Source organism: Cupressus sempervirens, chromosome 10 (genome assembly GCF_028749045.1).
Source record: "Cupressus sempervirens isolate cs-2001-9-10 chromosome 10, ASM2874904v1, whole genome shotgun sequence".
Lineage (NCBI taxonomy): Eukaryota > Viridiplantae > Streptophyta > Pinopsida > Cupressales > Cupressaceae > Cupressus > Cupressus sempervirens.
In genome coordinates, this window is record NC_143127.1 from 892,271,179 (window position 1) to 892,293,122 (window position 21,944).

General features: G+C 35.7%; 1 protein-coding gene across 5 annotated transcripts; it reads right to left on the reverse strand.

Annotated features, from left to right (window-relative positions):
• Positions 1-2,895: 2,895 nt before the first annotated feature.
• LOC149536857 (uncharacterized) lies at positions 2,896-21,231 on the reverse strand. Of its 5 annotated transcripts, none has more exons than XM_089805308.1 (2): positions 20,218-21,227; positions 2,896-3,181 (listed from the first exon to the last, which is right to left on the reverse strand). In XM_089805308.1, exons 1-2 carry the CDS (start codon positions 21,209-21,211, stop codon positions 3,156-3,158), a joined length of 1,020 nt encoding a protein of 339 aa, XP_089661434.1. In that variant the 5' UTR covers positions 21,212-21,227; the 3' UTR covers positions 2,896-3,155. The 5 variants fall into 5 exon arrangements, with proteins under 5 accessions (XP_089661434.1, XP_089661430.1, XP_089661431.1 ...); XM_089805304.1 differs by lacking the exon at positions 2,896-3,181 and adding an exon at positions 6,269-6,573 and having other exon boundaries at positions 20,218-21,231; XM_089805305.1 differs by lacking the exon at positions 2,896-3,181 and adding an exon at positions 6,269-6,573 and having other exon boundaries at positions 20,223-21,225.
• Positions 21,232-21,944: the final 713 nt, after the last annotated feature.

Consider the following 21,944-nt stretch of genomic DNA (forward strand, 5'->3'; position numbering starts at 1 on the left):
GCTTGTGCTTGTTTGGAAAGATCATCATAAATGATCAATGTATGTTGTTCTTTATACATAAGGTATTCGGCTAAAGCTACTCCTGTATAAGGAGCAAGATATTGTAATCTAGCAGGACAATCTGTAGTTTCCGCTACCACAATGGTATACTCCATTGCACCACGGTCTTGGAATGTATTAACTACTTGAGCTACCGAAGAAGCTTTTTGACCAATAGCGACATAAACACATATTACATTCTGATTTTTTTGATTTATAATTGTATTTGTAGCTATTGTCATCTTACCAGTTTGTTTGTCCCCAATAATCAATTCTCACTGACTATGTCCTTTAGGGATCATAAAATCAATACCAATAAGACCCGTTTGAAGAGGTTCATATACAAAATGTCTCGAAATAATACCTAGAGTGGGAGATTTGATCAATCAAGATTCGGAAGATGAGATGTTCCCCTTACCATCAATAGGTTGAGCTAGCGCATTTACAACTCGATCTATAAGCTATTCCTATTGTAACAGGTTGTTTAAAAACCTTTCCAGTTCTTAACTATTTTTCTACCAAAGATTTTTTCGAAATACTAAACGGAACTGTATGTTTTTTGTGACACATTAGACTCTGTTATGTTTTGCTAGAAAAAAAAGGAATAATTTTTGGTATGAAAGATTTATTTCCCTTAATCCCATCCATTTTTGAACAACTTTACCTGTATAAAATTTATATAACTACAATTCATGTTCTATTGGTATCTTCAAATTATGAGTGTAAGAGTCTCAAATTGCTCTTCCCAATTCAAGTTTAGTTGATTTTAAAGAAAAAAAATATGGTCACTTATACCTTGCCTTTTTGTTGACCATCTTGGTTGACATGCCTACCAAGTCAAATTAGAGAATTGATTATGTTCATATGGAACTTCTTCAAACACTAAGGTCTAACATCACATAAATATATATAAGTAGTAGGAATTATTGACATGTATAAAATTCTATTAAGTTAAGATTGGTCTAAAACATTGAATGGATAAATGGCCATGAACTTTGCATATGTGAACTTTGACCAGATCCAGTTAGAACTGAAAGCTAAAATATAATAAAACTAATGAGATTCGATATATCAAAATAGAGACAAGAATAAATAGCTCTACCATTCAAGAATTGTATAATGAATAAATGTGCCATTAAAGTTATTGGATTTCCACAATCCACAATAATGCTTATGTAGTTTCTGGATTCAACTGTATAGTAATTTTTGCACATCAACATTTTTGGTCACACTTTGTGAGTTATCATTAGGATGCAATTATGAAGCAATAAAGTGGGAGAAAAAAGGAAAAAGAAAATCTGATTAAGGATAAAAACCTGTGATCTATAACCTTGATAAGAAAAAAGTCTCATAATTGCATCTAGAAACTAGAAAACGATTATTTGTATCTCATCAATTCTCAAAATACAATTGAAATGCATCCTAGTACTAAGGAACTAGTTTATTCATATTTGTATTTGTCTTGAAATGAAGAAATATTTATAGAAGGCTTCCAAAATTTACATCCGAACTTAACTGAATTCAAGTTAAAGTAGGAAATAAAATATTGGTTATAGAAATGTTACAAGATTGATAGTGAATTTATAAATCTACGTACTCAAAATTTATGTATTTTCTTTTTATCACCCTTATTAAATGATAATGACATTTTCACTATAAAAAGGATCCAACATATTATTACACTAGTATAAAGATCATTAATTACTATTATGCATCAAGAACAACAAAGACAAACCATTGATACATGAGCTCCTAAAAAATGAAGGATTACTCTACCTATCACTCATAACCATTGATACATTAGCTCCTAAAAAAATGAAGGATTACTTTATTCATCACTCATACATATAATGGCGATAAAGAATAAAGTGGAAAATGCAAGAATAAAAATATTCCACTTTCAATCACTTCAATCAAATGAAAATACATATTCCAAAAAATACATTTCCACAGCCACATGGGCTTATGCTATTAAAAGTAAATTCAACTCTCAAAATATTGTTGTGATTTTGAGCGACATCTAACTACTAGAACAATCTTATGTCACCCCTCATTTCCCTCCTTATTTGACACCAATAGACTTTTTACTCAACTCCTTAACCTCCTTTGAACATTTTGAAAAGTTCAACTCCTCCTTTTGGGCACCCGAAAGTCCAACAATTCACTTTTTGTCCAAACAAATAATTTATTTGAAGTTTGCTAGTAGGAATTCAAAAGCCAATAATTGACATCCAATTTCTAGTCATTATATCATTTGAAACCTCGTGAAAATATCTATATCTAGACATTAAAAATTGATGGTTGTAAGCCTAAACAAGAAGTGAGAATTGTTATATAACTAATTAGTCCTCAAGAAAAGTATTTCTTAGTTGTGTATATATTATAATTCCATTGCATAAATAATGAAAAAGAGTAATTACAACTTGTGTATGAGTTTGTTTAAGCTAAGAAGAAGATTAACATGTTGTAGGTATGAACTTTCTAAATAAAATTCATTATTCGTTGGTCATTACAATTACAAACACATGATCTTACTGGTAAGTTTGGTTAAGTTTAATAATATATAATCTAAGTTATTCTCATTATTGTACTAATATATATTTCAAATTAATAAATTGTGTAACAATAATATTTTAAGATGATGAAAATATGCAAATTTCTCAAATGTTATTAAAATGATAAATGGAGGAAAAGTTGAAATGATTCATAAAAATAATACGTATATAATTTAGATTTCACAATTTAAAAATCAATTTCCAAAAGGTACTAACTTTTTAAACCAAAAAAGCTCTCTTATTTATGTCAATACTTTTGTATATTTCAAACCTATGTAAATGGAAAGCAAAATCAACATGACAAAATTTAGTATTCCTAATAAATTGATGCAATAATCTTCTTGTTAGACATTTTAATTTAACTTGTCCATTGTAAATGGAAAGCAAATTCAACAACACAAAATCTAGCGATGCTAATAAATTGATGCCCCTTTTAATGGAAATTGATTTCACTTTTTGAATAGACTCTAACCACAACCATTAAACTATTCTTGAGTGTATGTCATGTATTAATATTTTTTCATAGTGTATGAAGGATTTGAGCAATACAAATCCACAGATCTAGTAGAACACTTGCATGCAAGAACCTGTCAAAGAGAAGAAAAGATAAGAGAAAGCAATAGTTTGGCTCTAAAAACATGCAAGATTATATTATTAGACAAAAAGAATGAGTACAAAATACAATGGATCAATCCTTATAGAAGGAGATCATAAAACCTAAAAGGGAAGCCTTAAGAGGTTACTGACATTTAATACTTAATTATTAAATAGTAATGCATGTGCATAAAATGAAATCTTAAAAATGGATTAAAGGTAATTTAATCAATGTAATTAAATTAATCCTTCACTCTAACACCCCACCCCCTCAAGATGAGCAACAATGTAACTACAAACAATGCATGAAAAAGATGGAAACTACAATGTTAAAAGAAAACCTGGGTCCTGGAAACAAGGCCTGATGAGGTACCCAATCAAAACCAAATCTCTATGATATGCAAAATAGTGAAAAACCAGTGGAAAAAACTCTACTCTAAAAAGAGATAGAAAGGAAAGTATAAATGATATGTCTCAAGAGACTCTATCAAAACCATGAGTACAATAAAACCCCCCATGATAGAGGCTTGAGACTCCATTTCCTAGGTAGAATGGTAGAAATCGTGTCAATAATCATAGAAATGTTGCTTCAATTTGGGAGAAGCAAAGATAATGGACAAGGAAGATAAAACCCTTTAATGTAAGGTGAAGCTAGAAGTTCTAGCTAATGCTCAAAAGAGAATGCATGAGAATCCTATAATGGAATCTCTAATGAAGGTGGGATAATGAGTATGTTGAATCTGTCATTTGAGTGGAGATGAATGTCCTCTGATATATCCTCAACAACTTCTTTAAGTGGCTCGATAAATGGAGCTAGAATGTCAGGCAATGCTGAAGAGGAATCTTGTTTCAAACAAATGGAATTTGAATAGGAGGGGGTGTAGAAGGCACAATACAAGTCTCAAGAACAAAATATAAGTTCAAGTGACTTGACTTCACCTCAATTGGATCTTGTGGAGAAAAAGAGTGATTCTCCAATGGTGGACCAAAATGAGAGAAAGAGTGCAAGCGGAAAGAATGATCAACAATCCCTTTAGCAACAATATTATCTGTCTCACTATCTTTGATGTACACCAAATCTTGTGTGAACTCAACTGTCCTCCTTGCCTCATTGTTAGTAATCTAATAAATAGAGAGAAGGTTATAGGACAATGATGGAACACATAGTACATCATGAAATGTACCATCATCAATTTCAATAGAACCTTTCCCACATATAGTCATAACAATGTTGTTCCCCATCAAAATGTATGGAGTAGGAGAAGCCTCAAAAGAAGAGAACAAATCTTGAGAATATGCCATATGGTGTGAAGCACTTGAATCTAGTAACCATCTAGAAGAATGTGGGGTAGTAGTTGCACATAATGCATGAACCTTTTCTATGTATTTACCATCTAGCTAAAATGACAATGAATAAGATTTGTGAGAAGTAGAAGCAATATCAATGTTGCTCTTTTGAAAGAGAGCCGTCAAATATGAAACCTGTTTGACATAGCCATCTAACTTCTTCTCATAGCATTGTGATTCATCATGATTGAATTTATTACAATAAGCACACTTTAGTCTATCTAACCTTGATTTATCTCCCTTATGAGGAGGTGGTCCTGATGAGAGGTGACGACTATAACCAATCTAAGACTCTATGGGATGTGACTTTTGTTTCTTCTCCTTCTTACTAGAAAATGTTTGAGCTACCAATGTATGAGTCTCTAAACATGTGAGATAATCCAACTGAGAGAGCTTAGCTTGTTCTCAAGTCAAAAAAATCACAAAGAAATCTCAAAGGAGGGCATGGTAAATCTAGTACCCAAAGCATTCATGGTGGAATGGAAGGTAGAAGAAAAAATTTGAAAGTTTCAATGAAGCTTAGAAAGAATCAAGTAAATGCACTCAGTGTTAGTCTTGATCTTCCCACAGCCTTGCAATAAAGATCTCTACTATTTGAACTTCATCAAGAAGTCCTCATTAGGAGGAAAAGAATTTGGTACAAGAGAGGTAAGCTCTGCCTCAATCTGAAGTGCCATGAACTCATTCACTATACCAAACAATTTGTTAAGCTTGGTCCACATAGTTAGAGGGGTATTGCACCCATCAAGATGAAGCTTTAGACTGTCGGATATTTGTAAAGAAATCAACCTCATTGCCTCATCCATCTTGTTCTTATGTTGCTTGACCTCAAAAGGCCTTTGTAAAACTAGTTGCACTACGTCTAAAGAAGACCACAACTCTTTTGACTGGATAAGCATTGTCATGAGGGATTTCCATGTGTGATAGTTATGAGGGGTCAAAAGTTCTAGACAAGAAGAGGTCTCAACCATATTTTTTAGAAAGGGTTATTATTATTATTATATGATTTCGAGTTTACTAAAGTAAATTGCATTAAACAATAAATAAAACATCCCCACAATTCAATAGACTGAACCCCATAAGCTACAAAATATTGCTTACAATGAGAGGAAAAAAAAGGCTTCAAAGAAGATCAAAAGTACCTTTGAAAAAATATGATGAAAATAATAGAGAATGTGGATAGAGCTCAAGAAGAGCTTTCCAATGCTTTTTTAAGATAGAAAAATGGAGCTATTTTGAGTAAGTTACGCCCTCTAGAGTGTAAAAACATAACTTGTCTTTAACTGTGCATAAATGGGTACCCAAACTGAATTTTCTTTGAGAATAAATTCTATTGCTATGATGGGCTTGGAACTAACTTTTTGATGAGATCTCGTTTTCCCAATTTTGACATCATATGCTCAAGATATGGCAATAAAATCTATCAACTTCTTTTTTATGACAAAACAAATCAATTGCATGATGGTTGATGGCCATCAAATATTAGCTCAAAAATTATGACATTAGCACTTGCGGCAGGCTTGCAATGCATTAGTACTTTTCTGAAATCCTTGCTTATGTCAGTACTTTTATGATACATGCATCCTTTTGGGAATTTTTTTTTTTTTTTAAAGAAAATTTTGAAACAAACTTTAAAAAAAAGCATTCGCTTTTTAAATAAAAATCATGAGTTTTTTTCAAAAAAGCTTTTTTGTGATTTTTTTGAATAAAATATAAATCACCATCTCAGGAAGTGTGCCTAATTTGGGAATAATTTATTTTTGTCTCAGATTTCAACTGTGTCCAAATTGAACGTGCCTTATATTATAATAGGGGTTTGTGGACGCTACGAGCTCCACGATGAGGTTTGTTTTTTTCTCAAAGTGCACCAAAATTAATGACCCCCTATTACAATAAAAAAACCTTAGAATCACATATCTAATCCACTCAAACCCTTGTTCTTTTGATAGCTTCAAAAAACTTGAACAAGTTGTAGCAGATCTGACCCTAATACCGTCAAGGATTTGTGTAATACAAATCCACAAATCTAGTAGAACACCTGCATGCAAGAACTTGTCACAGAGAATCAAAGACAATAGAAAGCAACAATTTGGCTCTAAATATATGCAAGATTATATTATTAGACAGAAAGAATGAGTAAAAAATACAATGGATCAATCCTTATAGAAGGAGATCGTAAAATGTAAAAGAGAAACCCTAAAATAAATGACATTTTATAATTAATATTTAATTATTAAATGGTAATTTTCATGTGCATAAAGTGAAATCTCAAGAAGGGATTAAAGGTAATTTAATCAGTGCAATTAAATTAATCCTTTACTCTAACAGTGTATGTGGCTTAGGTTCTAGTAATCTAGCATTCTGTCACATGCATTTCACCAAACTTGAAAAAACCTTGTATATTGGTGATATTTTAATTGTGTAATTAAGCACATCATGTACTCATTTTATTAGCATTAGGAAGGTCGGCTTGAAAATTGCAATATTTTTGCCTTCAAAATTATTTAGAGGCATTTTTAGACATTTTTATTTCATGTAAGGTTTATTTTTTTAAAATCATTTTTCCTTATTTATTTTTTCATTCAATAAAATAAAATAAAATAAAAATACATCATATGAAGAAGTCAACCTTCTCAAAGTTAACGAGAAATCACTTTATTCAAGATGTTATTTTTATTTTTTTAAAACTAATTCTTTTTTTCTTGTAGTTAATTTTTTTCATTCAATAAACTAAGCTAAAATAAACATACATCATATGACGAAGTCAACCTTCTCAAACTTAACAAGAAATAACTTTATTCAAGATTATATTTTCACAAAGTTGAAGTTTTACAATGCATCAAATGAGTTTAGATTTTGCCAAAACAATGAAACCTTAAAATACCTTAATAAAATGTACATGTAGAGGTTGTATTGGGTTATTTAGATGAAATATATTTTAATAACAACTTAGTTTCATTTTGAAACTTATAAAAATGAGAGACTAACATGATTCCAACACCAAATTTACAACATAGATGGTTGAATTTGGAGTTTATAAGTGTATTTGTACTAATAATTGATTGTTTTTGAGCTTGTCCATAAGAGGATTGTAATGCCTCTAGAAACAACTTTTTATTGCTAGCTAATAATATCTTTAGTTTTAATTATTTTAAAGTTTATAGAATTCTTCTTGCAAAATACTAATCAAACATTTACTTAACACACAATTCTTAATTATCTTTCTCGTAGAATTGATACGATGGCTTCCGCTCCCACTGCTGTGAAGGCTCCTACATCTACTCCTGCCCACGTTACTTCTGCTTCTACTCATGCTAGGGTTCAAAATGTTGTTTCTCCCGCCCATCGTTTGTAGGTTGCTACTGGGGACACCCATCGTCCTCAGGGTGTGGTTGTTGAAGCTTTCTGCCCTCTTGTTGTGGCTTGGTTTGCTGTTGTGTGTCCTTCCACTTCCCCAGTTGCTCCTGTTGTGGATGCTCTCCGTTCTCCTAATGCTTACCCTGGGTCTATGGTTTTTGTGGGGATATTTGCAATTTCTTATGCGGATGTGGTTGCTTTTAAGGTAGGTATTGGTGGTCGTGTTCTAATGAAGGGGACTCGTTCGGCTGTGCCGGTTTCTATAAGTAACTCAACTTGTGCTTCATCCAGATTCATAAATTGTTGATGAGATGTGGAGAATTACTCTTCTACTACTACTATTTTTTGTTTTAGGGGTTTTTGACCCTCTCTTTCGGATTTGCATGCTTCAATTTCCAAATATTGGGAACTGATCATTTCAGATTTAGTTCAAATTTACCCTATGGCAAGGGGTTTTTTTATTGTGAAATTTGCAAATGCTGAAGATAGAAATTCCATCATGTGTCATGGTTTCTCTTGGGAGGAGAGGTTCCCCTTGATGGCCAAACCATTCTATCATGATTTTGATCCGACTGCTAAATCCTTCAATAAGATTCCTCTTTGGGTAAGGCTACTGAATCTTCCCCTTCACTTTTGGCTGGATTCAATTTTGGAGGCTGTAGGGGATGCCATTGGGGAATTCTTGTTGGTTGATTCAATTTCTTCCAATATCTATAGGAAGACGTATGTTCACATCCTTATGGAGATTGATGTCTCCAAGGAACTCCCTGAAAGATTAAGTTGGCTTTTCCAAATGGTTCTTGGATTCAATTTCTTGATTATGAGGGTATTCCCTTCAAATGTAGGAAATGTCATAAAATTGGCCATCTTGTTGCATGATGCTTCTCTAACAAGGTTAGATCAATGAAATCACCTTCTTGGCAATTGGGGGTTTTAGATGATCACTAGACGGTTCAGAAAGTATCCATAGATATGGATGGGTTGGATAACTCTTCTCATATTGATCTTTTTTTGGCTGAGGATTTTGTTGTTGTCTCTGATGAGTGTTGTCCCTATGATGATTTTGACTTAGAATGTTGTTTTTGTCCCTTCTACTATTGAATTTGATGATTTGACTGCTATCCCTTTGGCGACTTTGATTTATAATGTTGTTGTTGTTCCTTCTTTTGTTGCTGACTCTAACTCTATCCAGAACATTGCTTTTGGTGCTAATTCAACTATTTTATCTCCTGCTGCAAGGGTTTTGGGGGTTAGTAGTGGGGCTACCCTTTGCCCTGAGGATTTACAGAAGGTTGCTAGGAAGGTGGAGGATGGTTGAACATCAATTAAAGGAAAAAAGTCAAATCTTCCAAACCTTCATTTGATATGTCTTGACGTTCTCAAAAGACTAGTTTAAAATGTAAATCTTGATGGTCTGTGGCTTTTTGGGCTATTTTCCCTCTTGTTGGGAACTTTAGTGTGTCCCTCTAGTTTTTTGGGTGGTGTTCCACAGTTATTTTAAGATCCTTCATTGTTATATCTTTCTTGTCCTTTTGTACAAGGTTTTGGGTCCTTCCAAAACTTGTTTTTACTTAATCAAAAGACATCATTCTTAATTTATACTTCAGGCATTTAATCTTTCTCAATGCTATTTTTTGAGTCTCCCCTGATTAGTAACCTTCTCAAAGGTAACTAAAATAGGAAATTGGCTTGTATAAGAATTGATGAAAAGAGCCAACAATATAATAAACCATGCCTCTAGGAAGACAATACTATTGTATATAAGGCATGAGAGAGTGGTCTACACATGCGATAAAAAATAGATTTGTGGGGATCAAAAAATATCTTCACTTATAAATTTGAAACAAATTCATAGTCCCTATAAAACTTAGTACCAAGTTTTGGCATACATTATTTGAAACAAATTTAAGTAGCTTGGATAAGTTTATCTTGGGAATTCACAATATGTGGTTTTCTGGGCATGTTTTGCACCCAATATTTTCTAATATCATTGAGTAGTTTCCTAAAGTAACCTGTCGATAAATTCTTGCACATGGATAGGGGATAAACACAATTGAGATATAGCTATTTTTCTTTTACAAGGTTGATTTGGTGTTGTTTTAGCTAGGTTTTCCTTGAAAAGGTTTCCCATGCTAAATATATGTTACAACATGAAAGCAATTATGTTGAATGATGCTCCCCTTATTACCATAAACCATAATAGAAAACAAAGAAACAACAAAAAATGTGAGAACAAAATATGGACTTCTTATTTGTGCTGCAAATGCAAAATTACATTATTCACAAGTACAATATGCTAACCCACACAGGCACCTTCATTACAATAATATGCAAGACAGTGCTACCGACTATCACCCAAAGTTGTTTTAGACAATGTTTGGGCCTTTCTTAAATAGGCAATTTTATGCCGCTCAGGAAGGTTCTAGACAATGAAATTTAATACCTAGGGTTGACAGAACCTAATAATACATATAAAGTTGGCCAAATACATGTTTGACAATTGTTCTAGATATTTTGGGTAGCTCAACTTCAGAAGGCAATAACTCTCAAACTATTGCTCTGATTGGCTATTATAACCACTTTTCAAAAATGCCAGCTCCTGATCTACAGGCTCGAAATTGTGCAAGTGCCCTTCCATCGAGTTTTTGGACCTTGATTAGAATTGAATACACATATTATATTATTGCTAATGAATTTTCAATTTGGATTTGTCCATTCGGCTTCTAATAAGAATGTAGATGGAGTGACTTTTCAACTTCCATGAAGATGTATAAAGAGACTCAAGATGAATTGAACAAGGGAATGATATGGACATACATCTCATTTGCTAAGATTGCCAATTTGTATTAGATCTTATATACAATTTTCATGGGCAGACATCTCAACCATGTGATTGTCCAACTCCTATAGAGTTCATGGGCATACATCTCATTCATGAGATAGCCCAACTTTTATGAGCTCAGACACACAACTCTACCACGAGTTTATCCAAATTTGATTGATTTGTAGGCATACATCTCACTTACAAGATTGTCCACAATGTAGGCATACATCTTACTTACGAGATTGTCCACAATTGTGGACAATCTCATAAGTGAGATGTATGCCTGCAAATCAATCAAATTTGGACAAACTCGTGGAGGAGTTGTGTGTTTGAGCTCATAAAAGTTGGGCTATCCTGTGAATGAGATGTATGCCCATGAACTCTATAGGATTTGGGCAATCCCGTGGTTGAGGTGTCTACCCATGAAAACTATATATAAGATTTGATACAAATTGGAAATCTTAGCAAATGAGATGTATGTCCATATCATCCCCTTGTTCAATTCATCTTGAGTCTCTTTATACATCTTCATGGAAGTTGAAAGGTCACTCCATCTACATTCTTATTAGAAGCTGAATGGACAAATCCAAATTGAAAAGTCATTGGCAATAATATAATATGCATGTTCAATTCTGATCAAACCTTATTCGGGCACTCTAAGGCCTCCAATGGTGAGCCTGAAGATTTTTTTGCAAAATTTTCCATTAAAAATCTATAATAACTTCTCCAATACATAAATTGGAGCAATGAGATTTTTATTGTAGGCTTATAACTCTAAAATGAATCTTCATATATAGAAAATGAGAGCATTCCAAGCTCGTATGACAAACTTACTAAAAATAGCAAGTTCCCATAAATAGTAACCACCCTATCTACTAGTCCTTATTAAAATAGAAAAGACTGAAAATAAAATATTTTTGGGTGATGCAAGATTGCTCTTACACCCAAGATGCTCCTGCATCAAATACCTAAGGTAATTTTGAGAAGTGTCTCCATCACATCTCAGGTGTTCAAAGGAAAACTAAGACGATTAACCTCCTCCTTTGATAGCCATGATGAATCCTCGGCTGGCCTCCCTTTCCATTTGACTAAGTATTCTTTTCTCGAACTTAGTCCCCCTGGAGAATCCACCCAGGTCTGTAAGATATACTGCTTGTAGATGTCAAGTCTGACATGCCCGTTCAACTCCTACCGAGAGGGGAGTAGATGAGCAGGAGCATCTAATGAGAATTGGTATGGAGGGAGACGATCAATGTCAATCCCAAGTAAACTCAGCAAGATAGTAGCTTGAGCATACCAACAACAGGCTCTAGTAGTTGGATCGGAGTTTGCAATAGCAACTGAGGAGCAGTAGGCTAAGTAAGGGTATCTGTGTTGGCCTTCAACCGAGTCTGCAGACCCACGAAGATAGTGGACAAACTGGATCAAGTCAAAAATGGTTGCAAGCTTGAATGGGTGAGCTCCAAACTCAGCCAAAATAATACTATGGGGGGTAGATTTGTGACATCTGATAATCCGACGGAGGAGTAGAGTCTGGGTACGCTTGATCATGGCCCAATCCGAGTCTAAAAGGGAAGGACCCCAAACCACCGCACCATAGAGCATTGTGGGTCTTACTAAGGAATCCAGGAGGGATAGCTTAGATGATGTGTCTTGAAAGTGGTGTTTGAAGCATTGTCTCTAGAGCATGGCAAGGGAACCCAATCCTTTATTGATTCGAGGCTGAATGGTTGATCTCAAGCTGAAGTGAGATCCAAAAAACTTAACCCCAAGGTATGTGTAAGATGATGTAATCTCAACTTCTCGACCCTGAAAGTGAAAATGGAGATGTGAGGTCTTCAAACCATTGACGACCATAACACGAGTCTTCTCAAGGTTCATGACCAACTTCTCATGTCACAAAAAGATGCAAGTCTATCCAAAATCCTCTGAAGAACCTTAGGAGAAGAAGCAAGAAGAACCACATCATTAGCAAAGAGAAGGATGGAGATCAATACTTGGTGTAGATGACAACCATCACCTGGAAGTGAGGAGCCATTGAGAAAAGCCTTGAGCTCATCAATGTAGATCCTGAACAAAGTGGGCGAGAGAGGACAACCTTGCTTCACCCTAATGGTACTTTGGATAGGGGCGGAGAGGCCCTCTGTGGTCCTGAGTCCACCAATCACCGTCTCATATAAGCTCATGATAGCTGTCAATGAGATTTCTAGCTTTGTCAAAAAAATTTGCATAGGAAGCAGTATGTGTGAGATATTTTGGGTTTTGTCCAAGGTGCTTGTTTTTCAATTGTATTCTGGTATGGCGGTTCAGACTTGGTTTTTGGTGAAACGATGAAGTGTGTATGTGCCAAAGTTAATGGAGATGCAGTTGGTGGTGTCTTTTTAACTCCAAGTCAGTTTAGTGAAGGATTTATCAACATTTTAGATGCATATCTGATATTTTTATTAGAGTAAGGGTTTCTCATCATTTGGAGTAGATATTTTAGGTTTGTTATACACAATGATGAGATTCCATTTGAATTTCGGTTGTAGAAAGAAAAGAGAGGCTTTGCAACAGCAAGCGATGAGTTTCAAGTGGACATGTATCACTTCCAGGTTAGGTCCAGATTCTTCTTCCTTCTCAATATCTTTCTCTTTTTCTCTCATTGTAGGAGTTGGTTCCAGTGGATTGGAAGGTTTTCCATTGCTGTGATACCACCTAGGTTGGTTCACAAGTTTTTTGAGCAAGTTCTCAGCTAGGTTTCCACCATTCTTCAACATTTTCTCTCTTGTATGGACAACATTTAATAGAGTTTTATGCATTGTTCTGGTCTATTGAGTTGTTTTCTCAATTATTTCATACATACCTTATGTATTGTTTCAAAGAAATGAATACAAGGAACAAGAAACTTCTTAGTTTTATTCTGATTCTCGTATCCTATCTCTGTTGTCTACAACGTTTTGTGGTTTAGGAACAAATGGCTTAAACCCAGTTGTGACTCCTTAAAGTTGTATGTCTCAATATATTTTGTTATTAGAACAAAGAGCCAAATAAATGCTTGATATATTTAACAGTGTTGCAGGTTTCATGAGAAGGATATTTCATGAGTATGAGGGTTTTTATGAACACTGATGTCTGATTCACAAAGTGATAGGATCGATTTGATATCTTGATGTATGTGATATGTCACTGATATCATGGATGTATGTTTGTGAATTGTGGAATTGCCCAATAGATAAGACACAAATCAGTTACAAGATCAACATGTTCTTGTTGTTGCATATTTGGATGTTGTTGATATCAAAGGAGTTCAAAGGATGCCCTCACTCAGTTTGTGGATTTCATAGGTTTTGCAATTTGCTAGTACTTGCCTTTGTCATAACATAAGTACAAGAGAAATAAGGGTTTTCTGTGCTTTGTATAGATTCAGATTGTATGCTTTGGAACTAGTGCCATATGAACGAATCTTTAGGTCTACCCGCCCAAGGCTTGTAGAGCCTAAAGGAGTATAGCCTTATAGTTGGCCCTGATGTTTGAATAGGTATGTTGAGCATGAGAATTAGCTACCCCTAGATGTATTTGTTCCTATCATTGGATTATTCAAAAGCTGTTAATTTAGGAGCCAACAGGTTGCTAGTTCATATGCATCTGAGAGCAAGTGGAGCACATGCCCATTCATCCACTCAATAAAGTGAAATCAATTACAATAAAAAAGGGCAAGAAAATCAGTATACATGCATTCCAACTTTTGTCTCTTACCAATCAAATCAGACATAAACAAGGGGACACAAGGTTGCGGAATGTGGAGCCAATGCATATTGGCTTGATGTTTCCACTTTTCTACATGCTGCATTTGATAAGTTAAAAAGAAAGCATGGTTTTAATAGGGCTAACAATGGCACTGCTTTTTCTTCAAATGTTCCTAGATCATCTGATGTTAACAATGCTGGCAATATTGCTGATTTAGAAAACCCATATGATGCTGAAAACATTTTGTTGAAGTTGTAGTTGAAAATCTTGGAAATCACGCAACAAGCCCAAAACTGTTAAAAACTTTGAGATCTAGCAAAACTCCTGGTAAAACTTGGCAAATTTATTAAACACTTGGTGAAGATTTTGCAAATGAAGTTGCAAGTAAATTGGGCTTATCCTTGGAGGAACTCTATGGTTAAGCATGCTTGAGCTGGAGCAGTATTGGGATGGGTGACCTCCCGGGAAGTCCTGCTGCTTTACCTTTGTGACCATCAACTAGATGCGATGAGTGCTAAGTGTTGCATTCATTGTCATGAGAGATGGGCTCTTGTGAACCACTACTAATGAAACATAGGTCAATGAGTTTGACTCAAAAACTACACAGCTGAATTCTGATACAATATCACATTTGAAAATATAGTTTAATTTTAAAAAAATCTTCATAAACACATGTATCACTGAATTTGCAGAGTATATCCCATCATCTATAAATCTAACTTAAAATTTAATGCATATCAAAATTACTACAGAATTCTTTTTATATGAAATCACATATATACTATTTTCTTTTAAATCACAGGCGTTATTTTAGTCTATTTTGAACTCATAGGTATCAGATTGAACCTGTAAATATGCTGACCAAAAAAAAAATGGAGCAAAATATATTTTTTGATCATTGTGTGAAACTGTACCTCATTTTCCAGTCAGCACTGTTAAGTCTAAATGAGAAGTAAACAGAAAAGTTGGTAGCTATTAGCTAGATGCCTTTTCAAGGAACTCTATTGTAATTTGTAAGCATGATAACTCTTATCTGCTTTTTATGTTTGAGCAGAAAAAATGAGTTTTTACTGATATGGTGAGTTTATCTGAAGAAATGTTAATTATAACGAGCTTTTGTGAAAAAAACACAAGTCCATGAAAAATCCAACAGCAAGTTTCCCAATGACTTGCTGATGTTTATAACTTGCAAGTTTTGCAGGGCACTCTAAATAAATTGCATCTATGGCTGAAGTTGATATTTGCACTTGAAATTTGGATGATGGATATTCTATAATATTTATCATTAAGTTTTAAATGACATTTAGATTATGAAGTTTTGTTTTCTGTTTGATAGGCAGGGCATTAAAAGAACCCTGAATCCTTTCACAGAAAGATAGGAGTGAAAATCAGAACCAATGGCATTAAAACAACTCAAAAAACAGCAGTGAAACCACTGTAAAACAACAAAACATCCAACAAGCTACACAATCAGAAAACTAACAAGACAACAGAAGAAGCTGCAATACTGAAATTAACAAGGTTTTCTGAGGTGATTTGGGATTTTTGATTGATAGTCTCCCAATTTGCCACGTTCTCAAGATTAGAATCTTCTAGACATCTTTGCTTGCAGCAATTCTTTTGCTTATTCACAGCTTCAGGAGGAGGGAAAATCACCCTTCTATCCCTCTGATCAGTCTCTCGAGGAGCAGAGGACTGCTCAAAACTAGACTCCTTGTTTTCCTTGCTCTGTTGACCCAAATCCCTCAAAGATCTTTTCCTGTAATTCTTTTGAGTAATCTTAGCCGCAGCTTCAGGATGGGGGGAAAACTCCCTTCTATCGACCACTTGATAAAGCTTTCTAGGAAGAGAGGACAGTAAACTAGACTAATCCTTTCTTCTCCAAATAAACTGAACATTCTTGTTTTTCATTCAGGCCTTGTGAGATTGACCCACTTTTCTACAATAATGGAAAACAATCAGAAAATTTTCATATTCAATATCCTGAGCCCGTTTACCCAACATAGAAGAAATGGTAAAATGAGAGGAAGCATCACATTCTTTATTACAAGCACACAAAATCTTGCATACAGAACTATTTCTTGGTCTTAGTAACAGGGTCAATAGTAGAAAATCTTCCCAAGGAATTGGCTACAGACATGAAAACCTGTTCATGCCAAACTGCAAGAGGCAAATCTGGTAAACGAACCCGCACTAGGAATAATAAGTTATATTGAGGGTTGAAACGAGGGATTGAATTAGACGAAGAAAGACTGTTTCAGCCCAGAAATCAAGGTACCTCACTAGAATCATTCAAGAATCCTCAATATTGGATAAAGGAGAAAACAAGTCAAGAAGCCATCATTGTGACTACCTTAACATGTCCTTGTAGCTTCCTAACACAAGTGATCCATCTTCTAACAGTACCATATACAAGACAAGAAACCATCATTGTCACTACCTTAACATGTCCTTGTAGCTTCTAAACACAAGCGATCCATTTTCTAACAGTACCTATATGAGGAGTACCTTGACAAAAACCTACCAACAAGCGAGCCACTCAACCAATCAGTTTCTAACAAAGGATCTGGCATATCCACTTCCAGCACCTGCCTAAAAGGAGAACAATCTCTCAGACATCCATCTTCAAACAAGAAGCCTGAGAGGAAACAGATTCCTCATTGCTACAACACTATCACAACAACAAGCCACAAAAAACGTTGATGGAATAGAAACAGAGACAAAATCCTTGCCAGAATCTACCAAGTCACTAAGGGAAGTAGATTCTTCAGTGGGCCTGACATCCATCTCATCTCCAGCCTCTGCACTAGTTTAGGGGCCAGTAGAACCATCACCAACAGAAGCAAAGGTTCCATCCCCGGAAGGAGAGCTAGCAACAAGAGGCATATTCAGCTCATCCACAAGAGAACCAACAAGAACATCACATGCCATGATAGCTGGCATACTTTTGCCCCCCAAAACAGCAAGAGAGCACAATAGGAAACCCCTGCTCAACCTGCTAACAGAGACAGCGGTTGAAGCAGCAGAAACTCCATGAATAGCCACAACATTCCCCGTAACAAGAGAACCAACATGGGCATCGAATTGTGTAGAAGCCGACAGCCTTTTCCCCCTGAAACAACAGGGGATCGAGAGAGGAAGCCCCTTATATTCTCAGAAATAGTCGAAACCAATAGATCTGGTCCATAACCCTCAACAAAGCCAAGCCAATCATCATCTGAGACTGGGTCTAGCCTGTAACCCTCATCACAGCTAAACCCATCCTCCCCAGAGATAGAGTTTTCAGCCTCCAACTGGGCTAGAGCACGAGGTCCCAATAAGATATCCAAGTGCAACTCATCATTGTCCTTATCTCCAGCATCTCCTTCATCCTCTCAGCTCCCTTCAGAGCCTTCATTAGCAGAAGACCCACCTCAATTGTTGGCAGCTAGGGTTTCATTAGCTTTAGCTCTCAAACATGGCAACATCTTCAGCTTTTTACAACCTAATTGTGTAAAAGGTAATTCTGGAGTTTTGTTGATTGTGTGATGCTATGTGGTATCCTGCTTTAACTATAGATATAGATATAGAGATCCATGAACCAAATCCAAGAACCTGAGCTCTCAAACACGGCATCATCTTCAACTTTTTACAAACCAATTGTGTAAAAGGTAATTATTAAATTTTGTTGATTATGTGATGCTATGTTGTATCATACTATAGATATGGAGATCTGTGAACTAGCTCCAAGAACCCAAACCAACAACACAGGTTAGAGGAATAGTATGCCACCCCATCATAGGATTCTTGTCCTCAAGGCTAATCAATTATGGATATTTTTGGAAAACACTTCCTCTTCCCATGTGGCACCTGCAATAAGTGAATTGTTTCACTGAATGAGTTAAACTATGATTGTACTAGTCCTCAACTTCTTTGTATGTGTCTGTAGAGATTATCTAAAGATTGAAGATGATTGTTCCCTTCTTGTCTAGCCAGGTAACACAGGTAGGGATCAATTCAGCAATAACTTTCTTTAATCATGAAACATGAAAAGCTGGATGTAAATTCAGGAAGAAACTTAAGTACCTTTAAATCTTATGACCTCCATGAACAACATGGGAAGATGTCACTCTCAGAAAATATAATTCCATTTATGTGGAGGATGAGAAACACTTTTCCTTTGACTGGCTTACTGAAATATCCAGTCAACACTGTGTCATTTTGAATACTTACAGTTGTTTTAACTCGAAAGATCAAAGATCCATCAAATGCCCGATATTGGACCATTCATAAGAAAAAAGCCAAGGAGCCATATGATAGGTGCCATTTATGATAAGTGAAATCACTCAAGTAGTAACAATGCCTCTTTGCACAATGGTTATTATTTGTGTGTTTAATGCAGATGGGTTTCTTAGCTTAGTGAGCATTGCCCTATTATTATATGGGCACTGTGATTCTGATGCAGTGGGCATATACAATATAGTCATTGTTTCTTTCCATTGGTCTTGTCAGTCGAGTGCGGCTGGTTACGAGCATAGCTCACCCTCGCCCCATTGATAGTCCATGTGCCCCTACTACTTTTGCATGCACAAAAAGGGTGAATGATTTGTGCACTGGAAAATATATCAGTATAGACAAACAAGTGAACAATGTTATGTTAAGTTGTGAAATTCCATTCAATGATAAATCTGTGTCCATTGAGAAAAGTTTTGTTCATGGTCACTTCAGTTTGAATATCATGAATAGCTCACACAACCAACAAGTTGTTGCAAAATGAAACTACTGCTGAGCCTTCCATTATGACATGTTGGTTTGTCATTGAAATTTATTAATAGACAAGTGACAACAGAATGCTTGTAAATGTTATCAGCATCCTCCTGCAAGGAAATACTGTATGCATGTCAAACCATGACTAGTCAGCCTGATGAGAGCAGGACAAAGAACAAAAAGAGGAAAGATTTGCTTTAGAACAGCTTGAATTATCATTTTAAATATAGTGTAACAAGAGAAAAGAAAAATGTGCATCCAAGCGTATTGTTACTTATTCATATTGCCTCTCTCCTCTTGCTCCTTTTCACAGGAATATTTTGATGACCAGAAAGAAACTGAAAAGAATACTACATGCAATTAAGGCTGTCCAGCTATACTGCTCTGTTGGAAAACAGGATGCAATCCTTGTTTTCATGAAAATAAGTCCCCACTCTTGTACAACCTGTAAGACAACCTGACCTTGCCTGCTAAAGCCAGAATTAGCAGTGCACCCATTTGACCCATGCCTTTTGTTGTAAATGCACTCTGGAGTTCAGAGTGAAGCTAAAGATTCTAACTTTGATAGAATAAAACCTTCATTATAAATTTGAAATTCTTCTGATCCATGCCTTTTATTGTAAATGCACTCTGGATTTCAGAGTGAAGGTAAAGATTCTAAATTTGATAGAATAAAACCTTCATTATAAATTTGGAATTCTTCTGATAAAACTCTCTAAGCTTCTGAGGTAGTATTAGATGAATATTTTAGGAAATTGTACAGCTATGCTGTTTAATTCTAATTTCATTAATTTCAAGATAACAACCTCTTTTATGATATCATACAACCAATTTTAAAGTTGACAACAAAGTGGTTGGTTGCCATTCCATATTATAAAGCATCACTGATAACTAACTACTCAACTATATGTGACATATCATATAGAATAGTTAGTCTAAACACAGACACCCAGATGATTGGAAAAAGGAAGACAGGGACACTATATGAAACAAATGGAAACCTAAATAGTTGAATCTAATTCAAACCTGACCCAGAAATGTGAATTGTGGGAAGTCTCTCTTGGCAGATGGGTTGACTTCCCTCTTCAACAAGCTTAATGAGAGTCTTCAGAACATGAGTCTCCATGAAGCATGTCATGCAATCCCCTTCTGGAAGCAGAGAACCGTTTTCTCCTTCATTCCCCAACAACAACCTCGTACTGCTCCGCCCACCAGAGAGCTCCTGGTTATGAAAACATGCTGTACAGGCTTCGGTTTCCACTGTCTGATACAAGCAAAACGTACCCAGTTGGCCTTCCCATTGCGTCCTCATAATTTCATCCCATTCATTTGCAACATGAATGACCTTGCCTTCATCTGCAGCCCTAAGATGCAATGATCTCCTTTCCAAGGGTTTCATAGTGCCAGGAGGCCCGAACCCTATGACAGGAATAACAAGAGAATTATCAGAAAGTGAGGCAGATACAAGTACAGCAAGGCCTGCGCCCAAGCTGTGGCCTGTTAGCAGAAGAGGGTATCCCGGATAGGCATCCATTACATGCCTCGTGAAGTTGAGGGCTTGAGAAAAGTAGTCAAGGGTGGAGTATGAAAAGATGGCGCATTCGGGTGGAAGGGAATTGAAGTCCAGGCCATCCCAAAGTAGCATGTCTGCACAAAGGTCTGCAAGGCCGTCTATGGCGTCAGTTATTTGGGTGCCCCGGAATGCAATCACAATTTTATTGGAAGTTTGTTGGTAAGCCAAAGCATGGACTCCGCCTTGTAATGGATCTACCGGAGGCACCAGGGAGGAAGGAATCCACCCTGGGATTTTTATAGTTCTGGGGTATCTGTAGGCATTGGCAGCCATTTGGATTAGCGGATAGATGGAATCCTTAAATTCGGATCCATTCATGACTTTCAAACGGGAGATCCAATCCCATCCCTCGTCCCCTGCATTTGTAGTTGTTAAACACAGCAGGAGTAACAGTCCTGTTCCCACCCACTTCATTTTCCTATTGCTTATGATCAAAGATTGGAACATTGTGCATATTTACAAGATGTGCATGTTGGTCTTGTCAATTCAGAGACTTATTCAGAGACTGTCTTGCACCGGATGTGACGTTCTGGGAGTTTTAAATTAATTAATAAATCAAACAAAATGGTCACGTCCGGTGCATTTCTTCGCCTATTTAGCCACGGGCATCTGCAGACACTTCTTTTCCAACGAGATTTTGCGTTGTGTCCTGGAAAATTAGGACATTGAATCGTTTCGTACATGCCCTTCAAAAGCAAATAACAGGAATCTGAGTGTACTAAATATGAAGAATTAACGTTCAGAAATATTTAGTTTCAACTTCCTGCGGAATGGCAGGATACTAGCCTATAGGTAGCAATCGTGGGATTCTATTTCTTTTTGTATTCAATTAATCATTTTTAATTAACTAGCAATTAATCATTTTATAAACTAGCAATGCCATCTTAGTGTGCAATGGGTACATTCATGGAGATCAAATAAATACAAATTTGGTACTTGTAGAATAGATGAAGTATGCTTAGAAATCATTTAGCAAATTGTGTTTGTGTGAAAGAAAGGTATCCATAGATAAGGGATGTCTTCAAATCAACTATGCAATTGAAACCAAATCTTTGAATGGGGAAGATAATTAGAGTCCACTATCAATAAGATCATGTTGTGTTTGCAAGAGAGGGTGGGATAAAGTGAGTGAGTGAGAGAGAGAGAATAGGTAGAGATGGGGAGAAACAAAGAGCGTGAG

Bases quoted from the DNA above. Each gene is read 5' to 3' on its own strand.
- LOC149536857 (XM_089805304.1), bottom strand. From the start codon at position 21,211: ATGTTCCAATCTTTGATCATAAGCAATAGGAAAATGAAGTGGGTGGGA. The intron at 6,574-20,217 runs GTTTGAATTAGA...TCTTGCATGCAG, and splicing joins AATTCACATTTCTGGGTCAG to GTGTTCTACTAGATTTGTGG.